The 19437-nt window shown below is 42.7% G+C and overlaps 1 protein-coding gene across 1 annotated transcript in view; it reads right to left on the reverse strand.

Annotated features, from left to right (window-relative positions):
* The window catches only part of LOC307035455 (IQ motif and SEC7 domain-containing protein 1-like), a 69069-nt gene extending 49880 nt beyond the window's left edge, over positions 1-19189 (reverse strand). Inside the window, 1 exon segment of the mRNA XM_079674759.1 lies at positions 17589-19189. Coding sequence (XP_079530885.1) covers positions 17589-18001 — 413 coding nt within the window. The 5' untranslated portion in view covers positions 18002-19189.
* Positions 19190-19437: the final 248 nt, after the last annotated feature.

Below are 19437 nucleotides of genomic sequence, written 5' to 3' on the forward strand. Positions count from 1 at the left end.
AGTATGTAGTGTCTACTTTAAAGAGTCCTCTCCTGTTGATGTTCAGGTGTATATCAGTATGTAGTGTCTCTACTTTAAAGAGTCCTCTCCTGCTAATGTTCAGGTGTATATCAGTATGTAGTGTTTACTTTAAAGAGTCCTCTCCTGTTGATGTTCAGGTGTATATCAGTATGTAGTGTCTCTACTTTAAAGAGTCCTCTCCTACTGATGTCCAGGTGTATATCAGTATGTAGTGTCTCTACTTTAAAGAGTCCTCTCCTGCTAATGTTCAGGTGTATATCAGTATGTAGTGTCTGCTTTAAAGAGTCCTCTCCTGTATATGTTCAGGTGTATATCAGTATGTAGTGTCTCTACTTTAAAGAGTCCTCCCCTGCTGATGTTCAGGTGTATATCAATATGTAGTGTCTCTTCTTTAAAGAGTCCTCTCCTGCTGATGTTCAGGTGTATATCAGTATGTAGTGTCTCTACTTTAAAGAGTGCTCTCCTGCTGATGTTCAGGTGTATATCAGTATGTAGTGTCTCTATACTTTAAAGAGTCCTCTCCTGCTGATGTTCAGGTGTATATCAGTATGGAGTGTCTACTTTAAAGAGTCCTCTCCTGCTGATGTTCAGGTGTATATCAGTATGTAGTGTCTCTACTTTAAAGAGTCCTCTCCTTCTGATGTTCAGGTGTGTATAAGTATGTAGTGTCCCTACTTTAAAGAGTCCTCTCCTGCTGATGTTCAGGTGTATATCAGTATGTAGTGTCTCTACTTTAAAGAGTCCTCTCCTGCTGATGTTCAGGTGTATATCAGTATGTAGTGTCTCTACTTTAAAGAGTCCTCTCCTGCTGATGTTCAGGTGTATATCAGTATGTAGTGTCTCTACTTTAAAGAGTCCTCTCCTGCTGATGTTCAGGTGTATATCAGTATGTAGTGTCTCTACTTTAAAGAGTCCTCTCCTGCTGATGTTCAGGTGTATATCAGTCTGTAGTGTCTCTTCTTTAAAGAGTCCTCTCCTGCTGATGTTCAGGTGTATATCAGTATGTAGTGTCTCTACTTTAAAGAGTCCTCTCCTGCTGATGTTCAGGTGTATATCAGTATGTAGTGTCTCTACTTTAAAGAGTCCTCTCCTGTTGATGTTCAGGTGTATATCAGTATGCATTGTCTCTACTTTAAAGAGTCCTCTCCTGCTGATGTTCAGGTGTATATCAGTCTGTAGTGTCTCTTCTTTAAAGAGTCCTCTCCTGCTGATGTTCAGGTGTATATCAGTATGTAGTGTCTCTACTTTAAAGAGTCCTCTCCTGCTGATGTTCAGGTGTATATCAGTATGTAGTGTCTCTTCTTTAAAGAGTCCTCTCCTGCTGATGTTCAGGTGTATATCAGTATGTAGTGTCTCTACTTTAAAGAGTCCTCTCCTGTTGATGTTCAGGTGTATATCAGTATGCATTGTCTCTACTTTAAAGAGTCCTCTCCTGCTGATGTTCAGGTGTATATCAGTATGTCGTGTCTCTACTTTATTTGTCTCATACTGTCTGTGCTGCAGCACATCTTTTCACCCTCTGTCTGAAACCAGAGCCCAGTCTCTCTTATTGGTTAGCCGGCCGGCTCTGTTGTGATTGTTCAACCGCTTAGAGATGCCCCGCCCCTTAGCCCATCACTGTGCACAATGTGTTGGAGCGCTAGCCAATAGAAGCGTGATTATTACATAGTGATGTCACTATGTTTAGGAATAAACAAAGGAGTCCAATGGAGGTGTTTCTGGACTTTTAGAACACACTACAGAGAAGGGAAAAATCGGGGCCAAAAAGTGAGCAGATGGGACATTTTTTAAACAAAATATCTTGGTTATTATCTAAGGTTTTCCTCTTGTTTTATACAATTCATACGTGTTAAGTAATAAGCAAAATCCATCTTATTGATATTTACTTTCTCTTGTATTTATTTGCATTGCGTTTTATATTAAGGAAAATCCAAAAGTAATGGAAAGTAATCATGTTACTTTTAAATAATTTTTTTGTTGCACTTTTCAATACTGCTTGTCACCGTACCTTTTTTTACATAAATTATTTAACCGTCGAGGTTTCCGAGTTATTTAATTATCTCTTTTTACTGCACTGTTAGTGTACATTTGTATTATTATTATGCTGCTGTGTTTATTGTATTTCGGTGACTGGGATGAATAAAGAACGATTTTATCTTACTGACTGCATTTCTTAGCAGGTGATTAGTGATTGTAAGAGAATATATATTTACAGGAACCATCTCTCTGCGTGGGAGACACATTAAGAGGACGTGATACTTTCTGCACATCTCCTCGGGGAAGTCTGCAACAGATCTCCTTCACAAAGCATGGTCACACCCCTAACTGTTCAATAAAAAACCTGCAGCATGGGATGAATAAATCAAACGCAACGGTACTCATCCGTCTCCATGCACGGCCGTCATTCACTCCTGCCTCTGTCTTTCACCCAGCTCCCACTCCTCTCTCTTCTCTCCTCTTCATCCTCACTCCTCTCTATTCTCTCTCCGTCTTTCGCCCACAGACTTCTTCACACAAGAGCTCACAGCGTTCCCACGGTAACCAGTCTCCCTACTCTGCACCGTGTGTTTGACTAACATCCCGCCTTTATAAAAAAATAAAAAAATAAGTGCCACTTATCTGCTTTTGAACCGGAAAGACAATGTGGAAAAAATGTACCTGTGTTGTGGAAATGCTGACAAATAGATAGTGAGGTGTGATAATGCTCTCCACTCACCGGGGACTGAATAGACGCTCAGAGGTTTAATGGTGGATTGTAGATAGTGTTTAACACGCTGATGATTGCATAAAAGGTTCGACAAACTGCAATCATTGCTAATAACAAAGCAAGAGCGCTAATCTGTGCACTGGTTTTCCGTGGCTGTGTGTACTGAGCACAGCTGCCAGCACACACAGAGGAAGGGGTGGGGGGTAAGAGGTGGAGGGACATATATGGAGACATAAACAAATATTTTTGAAATTGGGAAAATATAAAGACTAAAGATTTATAAATAAATATATATATTTTTTTAAACTGGCTTTGTATGGAGTAATAGAAACGCCATATAAAAAAAAATCTACAAAATTAGAAAAAAAAACGAAAAATGAAAATATAAAAACAAATCAAAATATATAAAACAACGCTCAATCAAATTGATATACGTTCAAATGTATTTGTTATTTTATTCCTTTATAACTGGCTGGGTATGGAGTCATATGAGTGCCTTACAAATATTGAACAAGAAGTAAAATAAGAATGAATATAAACAAGTAATAAGGAGCAATAAACAAACAATTTAAATAATGTTTTTATTCCCATTCATGTGTTAATTTATTTCCACACGTTAATAATAAATACTTTAAATATATATATATTTGTTTGCATATAAATTGTTCTGTGTATGTTTGATTAATTACTAAATAATTTTGTATCCATTATCTAATCCATATTCGTCTTCTTATTTTGCTATTCCATGTAGAGCCAAGCTGTCAATCAACTGGCTTTGATCGACAGCTTGGCCTTCTTTCGTATGAGTGCTTATTATATTACAGTATAATTAGCTGGAGCTTTTTAAGGCGGAAAACAGAAAGTGGACATGACGCAGGTACTGTGATTGTGAAAGTGGTTTAAATGTTATTTTATTCCCCCCCATAGCGTCCCGCCTTGTCCCGCCCTCCATCTTTCTTATATATTTCCCACATATATTTCCTTATGGTGTTACAGATTGATTCTTTTTGTACGTCTCCTCTATGACTCAAACGCATGCGTGGACTGAAATAAAACACTGTAACTGCCTTGAGGACAGCTTTACAGTTTCCACAGCAACTACATATCTCACCACCTGATCCAAGAACATTTCACTTCCTGTGAAAAAACTTTACATCAAAGCTATTTATGTGTGTCCTTCGTAGATATTGTGATGGTATAGATGTTACAGACGGAGGGAGAATAGAAATGAAAGAGTGGTCAAGTGGAGACATGATTCACAGAGCCAGGGCAATGTGTCTACGGGGAATAACAAAAGATATCACGTCCCACCAGAGACGATTTAGTCCCTGTTCAGGTCACAAACCTTGAGATGTCTTCTCTCACCCCGCCTGCCTGTCTGTTGACGTTATGTCTGCTGCTTATGTAAACGAGACATTACTGTACAATTATACTGAAGAAGGCAGAATAAGCTGCCAACAAAACGGTTAAAAATAGACCATAATCAGCTTATGAGTTCACAAGCAAGACATACAACTCTGTTTCAATTGATCTCAATGTACATACACAGGAAGAGACCTTCAAGAGGACATATCCTGCCAATCATCAGGTTCATATTAGTATTAAGTGTCTCTACTGGGACGTGTCTCCATGCTTTAATGTTCAAAAAGCTCTTTTCTCATACTGCCTGTGCTGAAGCGCCTCTTTTCACCCTCTGTCTGAAACCAGAGCCCATGTTATTTTTCTGCATGGGTTTTTTGGTTGTGTTGTTTCCTGTTGTTTGCTCTTTTTACCCCTCACTACTTTAGCTGTGTTTCACTTCGGTTAAATGGATTTCTTGCGTCCCTCACTTGCGTTGTTTCCCTGCGACTAGTCCCTCCCACCAGGGAAGCAAGGAGAGACGCAAGGAAACCACGAGAAGCAGGGACGTCGTTTCCTCCGGAGCGTCACGTGAAGCGACGTCCGTTTGTGATGACGCCGCACAGCTGATCGTCTGACAGCAGCCAGATCAGTGCATGCGCTGCATCGTCCAATCAGTGAGCGATACACAGTAAGGGGGCGGGGCGAGTGTCTGAGGATTTCACCGGAAGATGGTCTGTTGGTTCCTCGATTATCGCTCCTCCATTATCACTCCTCGCTCCTCGCTCCTCGATCCTCCGGCACAGATAAGGCCACTGGGACGCTACTCAAGACGGCGCAGACCAATCAACTTCCGGTGATACCGAGCCCGAGGAGCGAGGAAATGAAAAATAACCGAAGTGAGACGCAACCCCTGTCTCCAGTCCTTGTCTTCAGACCCTGTCTTCAGTCCCTGTCTCAGTACCTGTCTTCAGTCCCTGTCTCCAGTCCCTGTCTTCAGTCCCTGTCTCCAGTCCCTATCTCCAGTCCCTGTCTTCAGTCCCTGTCTCAGTCGCTGTCTCCAGTCCCTGTCGTCAGCACCTGTCTTCAGTCCCTGTCTCCAGTCCCTGTTTTCAGCCCCTGTCTTCAGCCCCTATCTCCAGTCACTGTCTCCAGTCCCTGTCTTCAGTCCCTGTCTCCAGTCCCTGTCTCCAGTCACTGTCTCCAGTCCCTGTCTTCAGTCCCTGTCTCAGTCCCTGCCTTCAGTCCCTGTCTGAGTCCCTGCCTTCAGTCCCTATCTGAGTCCCTGCCTTCAGTCCCTGTCTCCAGTCTCTGTCTCCAGTACCTGTTTTCAGTCCCTGTCTCCAGTCCCTGCCTTCAGTCCCTGTCTTCAGTACCTGTCTTCAGTACCTGTCTTCAGTCCCTGTCTCAGTCCCTGCCTTCAGTCCCTGTCTTCAGTCCCTGTCTGAGTCCCTGCCTTCAGTCCCTGTCTCCAGTCCCTGTCTCCAGTCCCTGTCTTCAGCACCTGTCTTCAGTCCCTGTCTCCAGTCCCTGTCTTCAGCCCGTGTCTCCAGTCCCTGTCTTCAGTCCCTGTTTTCAGTCCCTGTCTCAGTCCCTGCCTTCAGTCCCTGTCTTCAGTCCCTGTCTTCAGTCCCTGTCTCAGTCCCTGCCTTCAGTCCCTGTCTTCAGTCCCTGTCTGAGTCCCTGCCTTCAGTCCCTGTTTTCAGTCCCTGTCTCAGTCCCTGCCTTCAGTCCCTGTTTTCAGTCCCTGTCTCAGTCCCTGCCTTCAGTCCCTGTCTTCAGTCCCTGTCTTCAGTCCCTGTCTCAGTCCCTGTCTCCAGTCCCTGTCTCCAGTCCCTGTCTCCAGTCCCTGCCTTCAGTCCCTGTCTTCAGTCCCTGTCTTCAGTACCTGTCTTCAGTCCCTGCCTTCAGTCCCTGCCTTCAGTCCCTGTCTTCAGCACCTGTCTTCAGTCCCTGTCTCCAGTCCCTGTCTTCAGCCCGTGTCTCCAGTCCCTGTCTCAGTCCCTGCCTTCAGTCCCTGTCTTCAGTCCCTGTCAGAGTCCCTGCCTTCAGTCCCTGTCTCCAGTCCCTGTCTCCAGTCCCTGTCTTCAGTACCTGTCTTCAGTCCCTGCCTTCAGTCCCTGTCTTCAGTCCCTGTCTCCAGTACCTGCCATGGTCTAGCTTTCTTTATTAAAACACCTTGAAACTTAACTTCTGTCAGTCTCTGCTTTGGGGTCCTAAGTAGTATCCAAACGCCACAGCCCAGTCTGCTCTGATTGGTTAGCTGGTCGGCTCTGTTGTGATTGGTCAACTGCTTAGAGATGTGCCGCCCCTTAGCCTATCACGTACAATGTGTTGAAGCGCTAGCCAATAGGATCAACTGTGTCACAAAGTGATGTCAGGAATTTTTGATTTTAGCCTTTGCAGAACATTTAAATGCACAAAAACCTAAATAACACACAACAGGAAAGAGAAAACCCTAAGAGGATAACAGGGCCTCTTTAAGCTAAATATTTGACACAATTATTGTTCAACACGATATTGGTCGGCCAAAACAATGGTCTTTCAGGGAAAGAAAGCTTGGGGCTCTCTACTGGGACTGCTACCTCCGCGACAAAACTCGGACAAGCGGTAGAAGATGGATGGATTTTTGTATTTTCAAGATAAACCTTAATTAATATTTTATATATTTATATTTTAAATATTATTTGTACTTGTATATATTTAGATTTTTTGTTCACATATTATCTTGTATATTTAATTATTTTTTTTATTTCAATCTTGCAATGGCAATAAAAAAACAGATGTTTCCCATTCCATATATAATTTTCATTGATTTAAACATGATGATATATATGATATAAGTTGGCTTGAACAGAGAAGAATTGACGAATGCAACAGGTTTATCAACACGCATGAGGCACAGTGGGTGGATATGACAGGATATGCGGTGTGCTCTGATCTCGGTGTGACAGTATGTATTTAAAATATGCGAATATATAATCTACACGTGCAATTACAAAATGTGACACCCCCATGACATATCAAACCCACCTGTAAAGCCTTCACATGTGATATGCATGTTCATAAAAGTGATTTGATCATCTACTCTGTATTGAACCACTGACACTTGAGAATCTGTACCATATGATTCCACGTAAATGGAAACATATTTTTTCATTTGCACACATTGTTCGAAACGCTGCACCGAGGTGAGGCAAAAAAACACCACCCACTCACACGTGCCTCCCACACACACACACACACACACACACACACACACACACACACACACACACACACACACACACACACACACACACACACACATCATTTAAATATACGTCAAGCTTCACCGCATCACAGCAATCAGTCAGTGTTAGCGATACTCTAATTCTGGCTCAAATTAAACATTGTTTCATCCGTAAATAGACGACGTATACTGTAGAGGAGAGAAGGGGATTGGGTTCTTGAGCAAATGGCAGCTTCTCTGTGATTCTTCTGGAAAGTGATGCTGAGTTTACATTGATTTCCTCCCATCACATGTCACAGGTCAGTGCCCACACATCCGCCAGAGGCTGGATCACTTTGAGAAGTTGCATCTATACCTGAGCGCCTAAAGGACATGCAACGCTGTTCAAAAGGAACAAATACAATGAGCTCTTTGTTAGCGTGAAGAAAAAGAATATTGAGATAAAATCAGGAGCCGAGATTCAGAAGATGCAGGAATGGGAGAGAGGAAAAGAGAACAGCACAAAAGTAATTTTCTGCAGCTTCTCTGAGTCATATCTGCAGCAGTGGGAAACAGCGAGGGGGAGAGAGTGAGTGTGTGTGTGTGTGTGTGTGTGTGAGTGAGTGAGTGAGTGAGTGAGTGTGTGTGTGTGTGTGTGTGTGTGTGTGTGTGTGTGTGTGTGTGTGTGTGTGTGTGTGTGTGTGTGAGTGAGTGAGTGAGTGAGAGTTATAAAGACAGAGAAGAAGAAGAAGTGGCTGGGAGGGTTTGGGGTTATGAGTAGTACATCTACACACAATTAGCAGCTCCTTCGGAAACAAAAGTCCATTTCCCCAAACAGCAGGGATGTCAAATTCAGAGAGCTGATATACCCACAATGCATTGCAGGAAGAAGGAGATAGATGGAGGTATGATGGGAGACGAAATGGAGACACAACCTCGTTCAAGCTTGGCAACATAGAAAATATTAGATTAAAGATTTTTGATCAAATATCTCAATATTGTGGTTTTGAAGCTTCATTAAATATTCACACAATGAGATTTGTTATTAATATTCATCAGTAATGTGGATATAATGACTAAGTGGGTAAACAAAAAATGATACAAAAGTAAATGAGATCACTTAGTGCAGCATTTTTGAGCATGAAAAAAACACTTATGCAATATTTTAATATCCAAGATCGAGGAAGTTTTGTAGTCTCATCGCTATTTTAGTAAAAAATATAAATATAAAATAAAAAAATAGCAATGAAAATAAAATGAAGATGAAATAAATTAGAATATAATCAAATTAATTAATGATATATAAAAAGATTAAATAAAAAATATGTATATAAACATAAAAAAAGATAAAAATAAAAATGAATGTTTAAAAATGTACCATTAAAGATTAAATAATATAAACTAGAATACAAATATTGGTACCACTTTAAAATAAGGCTGGAGCTACACGGGAACGGTAACGCAAAAGAACCGAAATCGTTATCATAACAGTCCTTCCACACGAGACCGCTCGACCGGCTGGAGGCGCTGTAGTACATGTGCCGGGCCTGTAAGTGGCGCTGTACTTCCGCCACAAAATACACTAAAAGCAGCGAAGAAGACTTCCGAGCATCGTTGCCATGGTTGCCCCTCTGTTTATTCTCCGCGTGGATTTAGCAGCAGAGGTGGGGAGAGGCAGGGCTCTTTTTCTCCGTCAGCAGCAGCTGATCTCTGATCCCTCTCTCCGGTCCGATTAGACTTCACTCGCGTTTATGTCCATGTCGATCAGATCTAGCTACTGTAGTTCTAGCTAATGATATGACTGCCTGAGTATCAAAGGACACCTACACAATAAGCGACATTTTGATCGGAGGATTTTAGACTTCGGCTAACGGAAACTCTGCCGTGCGGGGGGGTCTGCTGGAGGCACCTGCTGGGTGCACTGTCCTGCGAGATACCGGGACCTGGCTCGAAACACTCAGAAAACTGTTGTTGGCGAAACACATCAGCAATGAAGCGGGTGACACGGGGGTGAGCAGGAGAGGTGGGGAGAGGCGGGGCTATGGCGTCATCGTTATCAGGAAATTATCGTATAGGGCGTAGACACGGAGCCGTTTGGCCCCCCAGAGCGTTTCGTCCGCAGATCTACCCACCTTGGGACCCGTTATCGTTATCTTGTGTGGCCAAACAGTCTATATGATGGAGAACTGTAGCGGATACGACCGTTACCGTTCTCCTGTGGCTCCAGCCTAAGACTACCCTTATAAAGGATTCATAAAGGGTTCATAATTAGGTTTTTAATTAGGTTGTAAACACTTTATTAATCATTAAGAACCATTTATAAACCAGTTCTAACATAGTTTTCATACATCAACACAGGCTTACTATTTGGCAAGATGACGAAGCGTTACATTGGCTACTTAGCTTACTTCGTCTTCTTCATCAGCCAGCATCCTTGGTATCTGTTGTTCACTGAGTTGATTCCCCCCCTTCCATCTTGATGTTTCTTGGCATCTCTTTATGACCATTTATTTAGGAGTTACTAACATTTATAGCTGCCAAAAGGGAGCCTTGTTGTAAAGTGTAAGACACATTCCCATTTATTAATGAGTTACTAACACTTATAATAAGACTTAGCAGTACAGATAAATGTGGGCTCAGTATTTGGCAAGATGACTAAGGCTACTTAGCGAGAATCAACTCAGTGAACAACAGACACCAAGGATGCTGGCTGATGAAGAAGACGAAGTAAGCTAAGCTTCAGGTGTGTGTTCCAAGATGGCAGCACGTTGATTTGTCTCATTCTCGTTTTTTGGCATTGACTACCTCTTGTGCATACTGACTTTTTATCATTTGTACTTAGCTTTTTAGACCCGTTTTTTTAATTGGTCTTTTTTCCTGGGATGAATTGTCAGCCCGCATGTCGGCAAAGCTAACGGATTGTCTCCCAGTGATGTCTCTGCTCACTTCGGACATGGCCATTTCCAATTTAAAAACTGATTTTATCACGCTGCAGCATGCGCTTATTGATTCTAAACTGCTATTGAACAGTAAGAAAACCAAAGCAATGCTCTTTGCTCCCAAGTCAGCGTCCTCTTGCCTCTCCATTGACACCCTTGATGGTGTCTCTGTTGAGTTTATTGATACATACAAATATCTGAGCTTTTGGTTGGACAGTAATCTGAACTTCAAACACCACATTGAAGTTCGAACAAAGAAATTGAAATTCACTCTTGGCTTCCTTTCCAAACTTAAATGTTGTTTTTCAACTTCATCCTGTAAAAGGTTGGTCTCTGGCTTATTCCTGTCCCAGCTGGACTACGGTGATACCATTGATAGATTTGCCTGTCCCACTGTTTTGGCCAAACTTGACCCACTCTACCATGCTGCACTGCGATATATATCAAATGCACCCGATAGGACTCATCATTGCAAACTGTATAGCCTAACTGGATGGTCCTCACTTAGTATGCGTAGGATGCAGCATTGGTTTTTATTAATGTATAAAGCCATTTTAGGTAAGCTTCCACTGTATACAGTATTTGTGCCAGATTTATTCCAGTGTGTGACTCTAACAACCTCAGATCCAGTGCCTGGATATGGTTCCTGCCGTGCGGACTGAGGCTAGAAGTCTTTTTTATTATGGTCCTTTGTCTTGGAATGACCTTCAATCAAGCCTCAAACTGAGGGCACTTGTCTCAATAGCCTGTTTTAAATTGAAGTTGTCTGAAGTCCTTACCACCAGCTGCTCTTGCAGTAATAAGTAGTGTCCCTTTCTTACTGTCCCAAATGTGCACAATGTAGTGACTGCTTTTCGTCTTTTGTTTACTTAGTGTTCTCTGTATTTGATATGTCTGTGTTGTTCGTAACGTTGCTGCCTTCTTGGCCAGGTCAGCATTGTAAATTAGATTTGATCTCAATGCTTTTTATCTGGTTAAATAAAGGTTAAATAGAAGTAGCCAATAGGCTTATCAGTACAGATAAATGTGGGCTCACTATTTGGCAAGCAACCGGTCACAGTCTGTTTATCTCATGTCTTATAAAAGCTTATTAATGATTTATAAAGTGTTCACAACCTAATTAATAAATTAATTACAAACTATTCGTAAAGCCTTTATAAGGGTAGTATTATTGTAAAGTGGTGCCCAATTATTTATATTAACACAAGATGTTAAATGTGCAATAAATAAATAATTCAAAAATAGAATAAATATATGTACAGTATATAAACATAAGGAGTACACAAATGCAATAAAAACATGAAATAAAAAGTATAAATACAATAAAAAATATTAATATACACATACAAATATTGAAAAAGTAAAACTGTGCAATTAAAAGATGAAAAAAATAAATAAAAGCGTGTATATAAAGAAAACAAGTTAAAGTATAAATAGGAAAAAACCTCAATAAAAATATATTAAAATGTGTATATTACAAGATTGGTGTATTAATACAGATATTAATGATGAGAAACAGATGACTGCTTGAAAATAACTATACAGTATACAGTATTAATCCTATGTGATACGGAGGCGTGTAGGGCTGAACGATTAATCAATTTTAAATCGAAATCGCGATTTTAAATGATGCGATTATCAAATCGCAAAGCCTGTGATTTTTTTTTACATTTTTTTTTTTTTACAATTAAAAAAAATAAAAATCTTTACAATTTTTTCTTTTTTCTTCTTGTGTGTCAGTCATCCACACCAATCAGAAGTGATGATCTCCACATGTACCAGCCATTGTTAATCAATCAAAACTGGCCCATGATAGAAGGTGATAGACAGATTGATCCAATCACCTGCCAAGTGTTTTTGAAAGTGCCTGCCCTTTCCAAATGGCTTCCAATGGAGCTTTCCTAGATGGTTTGGTGAACCATCTGAGTCAGGTTAGTAATGCTCCATCACATGTTTCTATTACAGGGTGAATCTTAAACTGAAGTTTGACTTTAAAGCAACCCAACGGAAGTTTCATGTAAGTTTAGTTCTTTCACTCGTAGTTCGGGCTGCTGGGGTGCTAGAGACGGGAGTACATTGATGCGACCTTCCTAGCCGGAGATATGGCCGCATGTTACAATAAACTTCCGTTGGGTCGCTTAAAAACAAATATCCTAATTCGAATCGCAATATCTGTCAGAAAAATCGCAATTAGATTTTTTCCCAAAATCGTGCAGCCCTAGCGTGTGGTGCAGTGGGATCACAGGTTCAAACCCCACTGCAGTCAGCATGTCGTTGTGTCCCTGAGAGACTTCACCCCAAATTGCTCCTGTGGGGATTGTCCACAGTATTGAGTATGTACGTCGCTTTGGATAAAAGCGTCTAAGTGACAAGTGACATGTAATGTAATGTAATGTAATGATATGTAATGTAATGTATCATGTCATGTAATGTAATGTCATGTAATATGAGGATTACACAGATACTAATGTTGATTTACCGCCCAGCCTTGCTTCAGGAGCTGCTGACTAGCAGTGAGAAAGCTTGAGTCCTCTTTTCCTTTCAGCTTTATATAATAAACTGTGAGTATCCTCACCAGAGGGGCCGTCACAGAGACCTCTATCCCCCCCCTCTCATCCTGTGAGGACAGCTGCTCATAATGAAGGGTAAATCTCTGCTTCACACAGCGAGTTCTGTCACATCATAACATCATGACGGCCTGTCCTGCAGGGTCACATCTCATAACGCACATCCCACAATGCACCACAAACACACACTCATTCTATATTAATACGCGCACAGCAGTAATGATCCCCCTTGGGCCAGGGGTAATTACACTCTGGTCACACTAATTAATCTCTCATGCACTCCTACCCTCTTTCACACTTTTTTGCACAAGCCCATGCATTATATAAAGACACACTGACACACACACACACACACACACACACACACACACACACACACACACACACACACACACACACACACACACACACACACACACACACACACACACACACACACACACACACACACACACACACACACACACACACACACACACACACACACACACACACACACACACACACACACACACACACACACACACTAGCATGACCTCTCCCAAAATAACAACAAGAGAAAAACATCTGCAGCGATGCCCTCCGCCCCGCTGCTACTCGGAGGAGAGAAACTCAGAAATGGTTTCGGCACCTGAAGGCTTCACATTGTTCACACCACCATTAAGGAGGAGAGGAATTTGGGACAGCTGTTAATGGCATGCCGCTGGGGAGAGAGAAGAGAGAGGAGCCACTCTGTTTGGATGCATCTGCTGCACGCATGGCTACAGGACACAACAACAAATGGGGACAGTAAATGAACCTCTGCTACACAGGAGAGGCATGATAGCTTCTGTAAGAAATGGGAGGAAGTAAATGTAAATTAGTATGCAAGATATGATTGGATAGTATATAGCTAGTTGTTTACCAGCTTTAAAACTCACTGTTTGATCCCCTTTAAAAATGGAACATGGCCTTTTACATATATTTGATTTATTTATGTTGATTTAAATGTGGGACGAGGGACTGACAGCAGAGATTAGGACAAAAGCTCAAAAGTCAGCCTTCAGAGCCATGCCTTCTCTAGACCAGACTCCACACACACACACACACACACACACACACACACACACACACACACACACACACACACACACACACACACACACACACACACACACACACACACACACACACACACACACACACACACACACACACACACACACACACACACACACACACACACACACACACACACACACACACACACACACACACAGTTGACAGATGGCGAATCAGTGTGTGTGTTCCACCTTTCCTCTTGCAGACTGAGTCCGGTCACTCTGCAACTCTCCTCCCCCCTGACATGCGTCTCCTCTCCCTCCTCTCCCTCCTCTCCCTCCTCTCCCTTCTGTCTCTCCCTCCGATCCCGGCCATATTTAGAGTCTCCTCACGACACTCCAATCTGATCCGTTATCAGAGGAGCAGATTTTGTGGCTGACCTCAGATAATAGGCCAGTTTTGGGCGAGGGTGAGTCACAGCCAGACGGGGACAATCTGCTGTGCCGTGCGGGTGACTCTTTATTAAATGTGACACTTCATATAATACGCTCGTCTGAGTCTGGATCCGCACTCGGCTACAGGCAATTAACAAGGCAGCATCAGCCAGATCTGCATTTACAATTCATCACCGCTTTAACACCCACATAAATAACTAATATGTGCTTCTGTGTGATGACTAAGTGAGCCCCGGGGATGATGGAAGGAGAGAATAATCGATATGGGATTTGGTCAAAGACGATTGGGATGAAAACTGAATCCGGTGATAATTGCATGTCGAGGAATGTTATCACAGGGACTGACTGCAACAATATATTTCACTGTGTGCTTTTCCACATGAGTCGCTGCCTACTCACAACGCTTCCCTTACAAAAAGCTATCTGCTGTGTGCGTGCGTGGTGAAAGTGAAAGCGAGGACAGATGCACTTGCTGTTTGCCAAAGCTGTGTTTGCAGCACTCTAACTTCAGGTCGGCCTTGAGTTTAGTTAGGGGGGGGGCAGGAGGAGAACAATCTACTAAACCGTGCAGTTCAGTTCAGAGAGAGGAGGAAGGGAATCAAAACACACTTTGGGCAAAACAGTAGGAGGGTGTTTTCAGAAAGTCCAGAGGGTTCAGATTATCAGGAGAAAGAACCAAAACCCCTCCTGCCAGATCTGTGCAAACTATGCAACTCCCACGCACATCACATAATAGACTGATCACAACACAAATCAAACCCTCCACAGGGAAACATCATCAGCGTGAGGAAATGGCAACTCGGGCACTTATAAGTCTGCCCATAATCCTTCGGCTCTCTGCATATTCCCTCATGTTGGTGTTTATACATCCCCATCACTGTGAGGATAATGACTGAGAGGATGCAGCTCCATGTATACTGTATATATGTGGGGTAATCATTAGGGAGGCGCCATATGGATTTCCTTCTGCCAAAATCACAAAAATAACCCCACAATTGTTTTTGGAAAGGAGTTCATGACCTGTAGTTTGTGCACTCCTGAGGGTAAACGAAGGAGCGAGCGAAGATGGAGCCTTTCATAATTCATAGCTGTGACCTATCCAAATGTTACTGACATCACAACCAAAGCAAAGAACACTTTTTCAAATGTTCACTCATTATTTCTAAGTGCATCAACAAAGTGTTTAGCTAATTGCATCAAGAAAGTCATGTTTTGCACTCTAGTCAATGTGCTGCGCTTGTTTTTCTTCTCTGTGTTTATTGGTGGAAACTATAACGGCCCGTTTACACAGCAGCGTTAAAAAATCTTCCAACGCTTCTGCCCATTCACTTTAAATGGGATGACGTCACATTGCCTCGCTTTTCGCCGAACTGCATTGTGGGGAAGCAAAGGGGAGATTTCCAGGATTTCCAGGATTTTCAGGATTCAAAAGTTGAGCAATGTTCAACTTTTGAAGCTGAGTTGGAAGCGTCAGCCAATCAAATCCCGTTTATGCAAATCTGACAGTACAAGCGCTAGCCAATCAAACCGCGTGTAAGCTGGGAGAGCCAAACCGCAGTTCATTTCTTCATATTCCAAACGAGAAATTACGGTAGCAAATCACCCGGTTCTTTACGACCAGACTATTTACCGGGATACAAACCGGAGGAACCAGGCATGGAGAGAGGTGGCAGAGACAGTGGGTGAAACTGGTAGGTTTTCGCCTGTTTGGGGAGTTTATATATATTGCTCGCATAAAATCCCCGGGGTTTTTTGCTTTGTATGTCGGGGGCGGGATATTTATGTGATTGGTTGTTGCTCGCAAAAAATCTCCAAGCTTTGAGACACGCCCACCTCCAAGATTTTCAAGATTTTTTTAACGCTGCTGTGTGGACGGGCCGTAACATGTGCAAAGAGAGGCAAAGTCTGGCTTTATTTGGAAAAAATATGCATGGTAGTCAGTGGCAAGAGAATAAAATATGACGTTTGTCAATTAAAGGGGCCCTGGTTCATATTAGTATGTAGTCTCTCTAGACCAGTGTTTCTCAAACTTTTTCATACCAAGGACCACTTAACCAATAAAAAAACACTCGCGGACCACCTAACTCCACAAATATCCAAAAACACATCGTTTTTCTAGAACAGATTACAAATCGCCTGAAAATGGTACAAACACGTGGCAACATGTGTGACAAAGGTGTTGCGATGGGCTATATCATGCACTCGAAAGTGAAACTTAAACTCGCTCCTTTGCGGAGATATTCCCGCGAGAGTGCGGAAAACTTAAATTTATTTATTTATTTCAAATGTGAAATGTTACCAATATACTCACGGACCACCACGCTTTGAGTAGCACTGCTCTAGTGTTTCCTCACTTTAAAAAAAAACTACTTTTGAGTAGTACCTTAGCTAAATTTGACCGCTCATTCAAATTCTTTCCGAAATAAATTCCTACGGTAATCCACTGCATAAAGTGGGATTTATCCTCTCTTTGCACCTTTAAAGCTGTAGGCCGACCTGGAAGTTAGCATCTCCCTGGTTCCCTCACACAAAAAAGCCAATGGGATCTTTCCATTGGATTTTGGATTATGCAAAAAGAAGGATCTTTGGCAAATGCACGTTTACTTATATGTTTTGTTCAGCAGGTTAACCTCAACATATTAACATAGCTTTATGTTTTTTTAAGTAAAAAGCTAAGATTAGGCTATAAAGGAACTATAACACGGTCACATGACTTCACGTCACCACCGCCAGAAAGCCACAAGTGGGACAGAGAGTAGGTTTGTGTGGGACAATGTGGGACATGTAAATGCAATGTTGACGCTCGTGAACTGTCAACGGGGGGTACACTGTGGACCTCTGTCGCCTGTCAGCACAACTTACATAATGTCATTTAAAATGTATAATAATAAAGGGCGGTGCCGGCCGTCAGCGACTGTCACTCAAATGCGGGACATAGTCTCAATTTGAGGGACGCGGGACAAATTATAAAAATGCTGTGCAGTCCCGCACAAGCGGCTAATGTTGGGCGTGATGACGTTTAGATGTCTAATTTTAGCAATTCACCAGTAGGATATTTACTGACGTAGAAAATACTGATGTCGTAGAACAAAATATTTCGATTTCGTTAGCTCACAGACATTATTTCAGACTAACATCCAAAAATCCATTCAACGAACCAAACTTCAAGGCAAGAGGAAGCTAAAATGCTAATTCCAGGTTAAGGACTCATTCCTGCACCACCCACCCCCAATATTCCTCTAAAATAACATGAAGCCTATCAGTGATTGGTGGAGGATCAAGGAGGCGTATATGTGTGTGAGGACTTACTTTCTGCGCATGGTGGAGCTGGTGTTGGTGTCGGTGCTGTCGGTGCGCTCCAGTCCGCTGGAGGACCCGCAGGAGATACCTCGGGTCAGCCTGGTGTGGCTCCGCCGCTCCCTGCCGGGCCCGGGGGTCGCACAGGAAGAAGAAGAAGAAGCAGCCGAGACCTGAGCCGTCGCCGCGTTGACGTTCCCGACGCCATGATGTCCGGGGAGGGGTGGGGGCTGGCTGTGGTTGTGGTTCTGCTCGGGGGTCTTCTTCATGCCCTGGTTCTCCTGGCTGACCCGGTCCAGCTGGCCCTCCAGCTCCTCGATGCGGCGCCGCTGCGTCTCCAGGAGCTTGGCCTGGCTCTCGATGATGTTGTTGAGCTCCAGGAGATACTCCACGGCCCGGTTGGGGCTCTCCGGGCTGGTCTCCATGGTTCTGGAGCCCAGCCTATGACCTCCACAGGTTGGAAAACCCCCCTGAGAGGCCCCGAAATCCTACCCCCCCCACCAGCCCTAATGAGTGGGGGGGAGGGAGGGACCCACGAAGGCTCTAGTGAAGATTGACTAAATGGCTACAGGTGTTCAGAAACAGGAAGTCACACAGAGGTTGAACATTTCAGATTGACTACATATCCCCAAATGTGAGGGCAAGATTAATTAACATCACAGCATTTTAGAAGCCATTAGGAATTATGCAACGCAGAGAATCAAAAAGAAGCCGTTTTCCTGAAGTCATTTTAGAGGACCATGCCAAAACGGCATGGAAAAGACCAACAGTTAGGAGCTTCATGATGGTTATTAACTCAAAATATAATAATACAAAAAAAGATTGGAGAGGGGAGGAGGTGAAAAAGGTAAGTATTGTTTAAATGAGGTTAATCAAAAATGCTTTAATGGCTCTCTAAGCAAAAGAAACTGTCAATATAAAGCCGAATACCAAATTATCCTCTGACTTGTATCCTGTTAATAAACTTTAAGAGCTTTTATTCATTATAAACACCTGACATGCCAAACGCACTCCTTCACATACGAGGGAAGGGGGGGAGGGGGTAGGGGTAATGGGGGGGTGGGGGTGGTGATTTTTTTTCTTCTGATCTTCCTCTAATTATCAGGCACTGTCAATCATTACATAACACAGAAAATCCTGCTCCCTCCCTCGGTGAACATCCCCGCAGTCTATCATGGTCGCTTTTCAACCCATGGCTCGGTGTGTCTTTATGGCACAGAAAGTAAGCAGAGGCTCTCTGAGTTCATTCTGCAGGTCCAGATCCTCCAGAAAAAAGAAGGAAAAACTACATCCTATAGCGCTTTAAATTCATAGTATAGTTTCCAAAAGTGTGCGTTTTTTTCATCCAAAAATAACGCACTTTACACGAAAAAATAAACTCTTTATGATCAACAACTATCCGGATAATTAACGCAAAGTCTTAATAAGCAGAGCCAGATGTAGAATCGGTTTTTAAAGGAGAGTTTTTCCTACTTATCTGAGGGGTGTTTGCGGGTTTGCAGTGCGGTAATCCGGTTGTTGTGCAGCGGAGGGTCTTTGCGGTGAAACACGCGCAGGTTTTCGCTGCTCGAGCGTCTGCGGAGAAGCGCGAGGCTTTTCTCCCTCTGAGCGCAGGCTGATGTGACTGTAAATGCACACACAGTGATGTCTAACATCCGGTAAAGACAGGAGTTTCAAAATAAAATGAGACTGCAGGGGAGGGGGGACTTACAATGCACCTGCAGGGAAATATTTGTGAAATTAGTGAATGAATAACCGATGTTCAAGAGGTTAGAATAAAACAAACAAAAAGCTATTATAAAATAGTACATTTACAATTAAATAAAAAAAAGAAAACTGATTTGTAACTGGGCTACATTAC

This window comes from Notothenia rossii, assembly GCF_949606895.1.
Source record: "Notothenia rossii genome assembly, chromosome: 4".
Lineage (NCBI taxonomy): Eukaryota > Metazoa > Chordata > Actinopteri > Perciformes > Nototheniidae > Notothenia > Notothenia rossii.